The sequence below is a fragment of the Rhagoletis pomonella genome, unplaced genomic scaffold (genome assembly GCF_013731165.1).
Source record: "Rhagoletis pomonella isolate Grant_MI unplaced genomic scaffold, Rhpom_1.0 Rhpom_scaffold_00004, whole genome shotgun sequence".
Lineage (NCBI taxonomy): Eukaryota > Metazoa > Arthropoda > Insecta > Diptera > Tephritidae > Rhagoletis > Rhagoletis pomonella.
The window spans coordinates 19,151,056-19,156,175 of record NW_023458558.1 but is presented as its reverse complement, the minus strand read 5'-3'; the positions used below and the strand labels follow the sequence as shown (position 1 = coordinate 19,156,175).

General features: G+C 40.2%; 2 protein-coding genes across 2 annotated transcripts in view; one reads left to right on the top strand and one right to left on the bottom strand.

Annotated features, from left to right (window-relative positions):
- LOC118737169 (3-oxoacyl-[acyl-carrier-protein] synthase, mitochondrial-like) overlaps window positions 1-1,234 on the bottom strand; it is a 1,665-nt gene extending 431 nt beyond the window's left edge. The window contains exon 1 of the mRNA XM_036467510.1: window positions 26-1,234. Coding sequence (XP_036323403.1) covers window positions 26-1,124 — 1,099 coding nt within the window. The 5' untranslated portion in view covers window positions 1,125-1,234. The remainder of the gene's footprint in view (window positions 1-25) is intronic.
- A 626-nt stretch (window positions 1,235-1,860) lies between these two features.
- The window catches only part of LOC118737168 (probable cytosolic oligopeptidase A), a gene marked incomplete at its 5' end in the record, with an annotated part of 3,591 nt that continues 331 nt past the window's right edge, over window positions 1,861-5,120 (top strand). The window contains 3 exon segments of the mRNA XM_036467509.1: window positions 1,861-2,227; window positions 2,292-3,133; window positions 3,671-5,116. Coding sequence (XP_036323402.1) covers window positions 2,139-2,227; window positions 2,292-3,133; window positions 3,671-4,914 — 2,175 coding nt within the window. The 3' untranslated portion in view covers window positions 4,915-5,116.

Genomic DNA, 5,120 nt, shown 5'->3' with positions numbered 1-5,120 from the left:
GAGCCCAGCAAATGTCCGTGGGCACCTTTTGTGGACGACACTCGCACCTGTGATGCATGCTCGCCAAAAACTCGTTGTATAGCATGAGCTTCAATGCGATCACCTGTTGGTGTGGATGTCGCATGTGCGTTTACATAAGTAATGTCTGTTGATTGCACACCTGCATCAATTATTGCACGTTGCATTGCTAATGCGGCACCAGTACCATCCTCACTGGGCGAAGTAATATGGTGCGCATCACCGGATACTCCATAACCTAGTAATTCAGCCAGTATGGGTGCACCACGTTTGCGAGCATGTTCCAGCTCTTCAAGGACCAGTATAGCTGCACCTTCACCCATCACAAAACCATCTCGTTGTTTATCGAAAGGGCGCGAAGAGCTCAATGGTGTACCGTTATGTGTTGTACTAAGCGCGCGCAATCTACAAAATCCTGCAATGGATAGTGGATCAATGCAGGATTCGCCGCTTCCGGCTAACATTGCATCTGCGTCGCCATTTCGAATGAATCGCAATGCATCCCCAATGGCATGTGCTCCTGTCGCGCAAGCCGTTGACACAGAATGATTCGGACCGCGTAAGCCATGTCGCATGCTTATATGGCCGCATGCCATATTAGGTAACAGACGGGGTACAAAGTAGGGACTTACACGGTTGTAACCGCGTTGCAACTGTTGCCAAGCGCCATACACTTCGGTTAGGTCGAACATGCCCATGCCCACGCATACACCAAATCGTTCTTGTTGTTCCGTTGTGAATTCGCTCGTCTTTAATTTGGCATTGGATAGTGCCTCTTCTGCTGCAATCATTGCTAACTGTGTTGCCCCGCTCATTATTTTCAGATCACTTTTGCTAAAATGATTTTCAATTGGTAGTTGGTCGCGATTAATCTGACCTGCCACTTGGCATGGCAGTCCCTTGAATTTGTCACTTAAGCTTGAAATAGCTGATTCGCCCGCTAGGATGCGGGACCAGGATAAAGGTACATTATTCGCCAAAGGAGAAACTGCTCCAGTTCCAGTAACAACAACACGGCGCCTAGGTGTACCACTGTTGGTGCGGGAGAAATAACGAAGTTCCTTACCCAATTGTGTATGGAATATCCTCCTAGCAACGTACGTCATCCTTCCTTTGGCTACACGCTTCTTGGCTTGTGATTCCTAATCCAGAAATCGTTATCTCTCAATAGCCGGTAAACCCCAGGAACGGTGCTATCAAACTATCAAGTACTATCAAACAGCTGTTTGCTGGGCAGAGATTCCCAAACAAAAGGTGATAAGGTTAAAAATTAGCTTTGTTTGTTAACAGATAATTATCACAAATTTTTACTGGATTTTGCTGGAAAACGTTTCCTAACACAAAAAATTTGCAGAAGAGAGCCAAAAAGAGAGTATGAAAAGCGAGAGAGCTGCAAATTTCTGCTGGCGAAATTTCTGCCAACATAAATTTGCAGTCATATGTATGTTTAAAAACCAGCTGTTCAAAACGCACAAGGAAATAGTTGGCAAATTTATTTTACTTACTTTTAATAAAACAAAATGAGTGCATCGTTTTTGAGTGTAGTTTTTGTTTCTTTACTTTTCCCTCTTTCGATCTCCTTGTGCGTAAAATTCTACTCTTCACCAATTTGCTATTAATAGCTGTATAAAGTTAAGAAACACGCCTATTGGCTCTAAAACTTGTAATCTACAGAACACCCACAACGATAACAGTTTTAAAGCCCCTGAGTCATAATTCGCGTGTATTACTTGTCAGCTGGTATTTTGTAGGAATACGGCAAAACTATCGACGGTTGTTGAATCGAGTAGTTTTATTTAATTAGTATCGATAGTGGTACAAAGGATTAAATCAACTACTCTGCTGTTGTATTTGGATTAAAGAAGAAAACGTTAAAGCAATATTCAAACCACATTCTCTATAAAATTATGGCATATGAAGAAGCGAGAAACAATAAAATAAAATCTGAAATAAAACCGATAGGATCTGTGTGTAATCGATTATCTTGCATCACTATTTTTTAGCCCTTTGACATTTCAGTGGTGATTGTGTAAACGCATTTTTTGTAAATTGCAGTTTGCATTTTTCGATTTTGTTTAAGAGGATTTCACAATTAACCGTCTTATTTGCATTAGTCGATTATGTATGCAGTGTTACGCAGGAGTCGGCTAATAGCCACAGCGAAGCCGAACCAGTATATTGCTCATCGAAATGCCGGTTACATAGTCTTGTGAGTTAACAATTAATAGTGTTTTGGGAAATTACTTTTATGCGTTTACTTAAATTTTAATCAGGGTACCCGAAATCGGAGAAGACACCCACTTATCTGATGGTATATTGCAGCCAGATGGACTGCCAGCATTTAATGATATTACAATTGAGAACTGTTTGGGCGCTATTGGGCAACAAGCAGGTTTGGTTGAGAAAACTGTGAAAACTATCGAAAACGAAATAATAGATCAAAATACGCCTGCACGTAGTTTAAAAAGCATATTCGAAGAACTGGATAAAGTGGCAGGACCTTTAGACACGACATGGGGCATTGCCAAAGCTCTTTACTTGGGCAATAGTACACTGATACCGACTAAATCATACATGAACATCCATGAGCGCGCTCGAATTGCACGAGCTTCTAAATATAATAGTAAAGTATTGCACGATGGACTCGTCCAACGAGCGGAACAAGCCGAAGGTGACGAAGCGCGGTTGTTGCAGCGCTTCTTACTAGAGGGTAAATTAAATGGTCTTACTCAGACGCAGGATAAACGCGAGAGTCTCAAAGACATTCTCGTGCGGTTGGGTAGAGAACGTGCCAGCTTTAAAAACAAAGTAAACATGTCTGTGCACACTTTTGGCCATGCTATAAAGGACTTTAATCTTGTTCGCGACTTTCCTTTGACGCTTTTGGAAGCAATAGCAAAGGATTCCACTTTACCAACACAGGGTCCATGGAAGATTACTTTGCAACCTCAGATCGTCGAAGGATTCCTAAAATACTGCCCAGACCGGACGCAACGATGGAATGTTTGGCAAGCCAATGTACGCAAAGCGTCTGGACAACAAGAGCGTAGTCTAGAGAATAGTACACATTTGGAGATCATCCGATCCTTCCGAAAGCGGCAAGCCAATTTGCTAGGTTTGTAATAAATTGTGTATAAAAAGGCTCTTTCTCTCTCCAAGTTCTTTCATTGCGATTTTTTTGAAACGTTTATTTTTATTGAAGCCCACGACTATTAAATCGGTAAAAGCCTTTTTAATCCACAAGGGGTTTAAAAATAAATTTTAAATAAGTGAGTTGGGCCTTTCAATATTAAGGTAACGATATATAATTAATATATCGAGGGCTTAAATTCAATAACCTCTATCTGCAATTTTCACAAAAACTACTTGTGATATTAGAACCCATCTGGTTCTTATCTGTCATCACTGATGTTAATTCTGACTTTGCAATTTAATAGTAAATTCTTCTGTCAAGCGTTATACAAGGTCAGCATTAATATCACCGATGACAATGAAGTCTTAGAAGAATTTTTATATCAGAATCTCATTTTTGTGAAAAGTGAAGATTGGTGGTATTGAATATAAGCGCTCGATACGTGCATATGTATATCCATAAATGTTCCTACTGCTCCTTTTGATTCATTTTGGAGTTCATAGATAATTTTTTTTACAGGCTATCCCAACTACGCAGCCATGTCTATGCAGACAAAGATGGTTAAAAGCGTCGATAATCTGAAACAGATCTTTGCGAATTTGTTAAAATTTGCCGGACCTGCACAATCGACTGAAATTGAACAATTGCAAAACTTCGCCGTTGATAGTGGATTCCAACATAAATTAGATTTGTATGACGTCGCCTATTGGCAGAGGAAGCATTTGCTTGCAAATCATCAGTTAAATGAGGACAAGCTGCGCGAATATTTTCCTTTACCACATGTTTTTGCTGGACTTATAAAACTCAGCGAGAATATGCTTAATATTCGCATAGTAGAAAGACAAAATGTAGAGGTTTGGCAACCGGCTGTAAAATACTATGATGTTTTCGATAATGATGCAGGCGGCGATGTTGCACCAGTCGGTGGTTTCTACATTGATTGCTATTCGAAGGAGAATAAATTTGGTAAAAACAACGGATGGATGGTTAGTATACGCAATCGCAATCCCTCTGCGCAACTGACGCCATTGTGTGCGTTAATCTTCAACTTTACTGAACCATCCCAAGGCAAACCGTACCTACTGAGTTTCGATGACTTAAACATGGTTTTTAAAACCTTTGGTTCAGCTTTGCAACACTTACTTACCAAAGCGCCATACACTGACTTGGCAGGGCTTTCTAACATCGAATGGGATGCATCACAAGTGGCGGGTAATGTGATGAGTAACTTTCTTGATAACACTGCAATTTTAAAACAACTCTCCAAGCATTATTCAAGCGATGAGGTTTTATCTGGCGATACATTGGGAAAAATTAAATTATTAAAAACAAGTTTGGCAGGTTACAACTTGTGCCGAGAACTATACTTGGCAGATCTAGACATTGAACTGCATCAATCTGATGCATTTTGGCTTGATGTGGTTAAAAAGCTGTGGCCTGTCTATCATTGTATGCCGTTGGACAAAAAGGACGCACATCCTTGTTCCATGACAGAGATTTTCTCCGGTGATTGGGCTGCAGCGCAATTTAGTCATCTCTACTCGAAGGTGATAGCGGCAGACATTAGTGCTCAATTTGCAGAGAAAGGTGAAACTGAATTGTCAACGACGGGAAAGCGCTTTAAGGAAACATTCTTAGCGTTGGGTGGTTCCGTGCCCACAGCCGAGGTATTTCGTCGTTTTCGTGGACGAGATCCCTCAGTGGAAGCGCTGCTCAAGTCGCTAAATATATTTAATAAGACACAAACAACAGGCGAATTATAGAAAACACTTAATGCAGTTTGATAAATGTCATTCTTTCATTTTGTTTTGTACTTTTGTTGAATTGGCAATGTCAAAACCAAACAATTTTTTTTATTTATAATTATTTACCTACATATATATGGACATACATACATACACGTGTATGTACGCATATCGACGCTAGTTTATACATACATATATAACGGAATGAATTATAAAATAGGCGA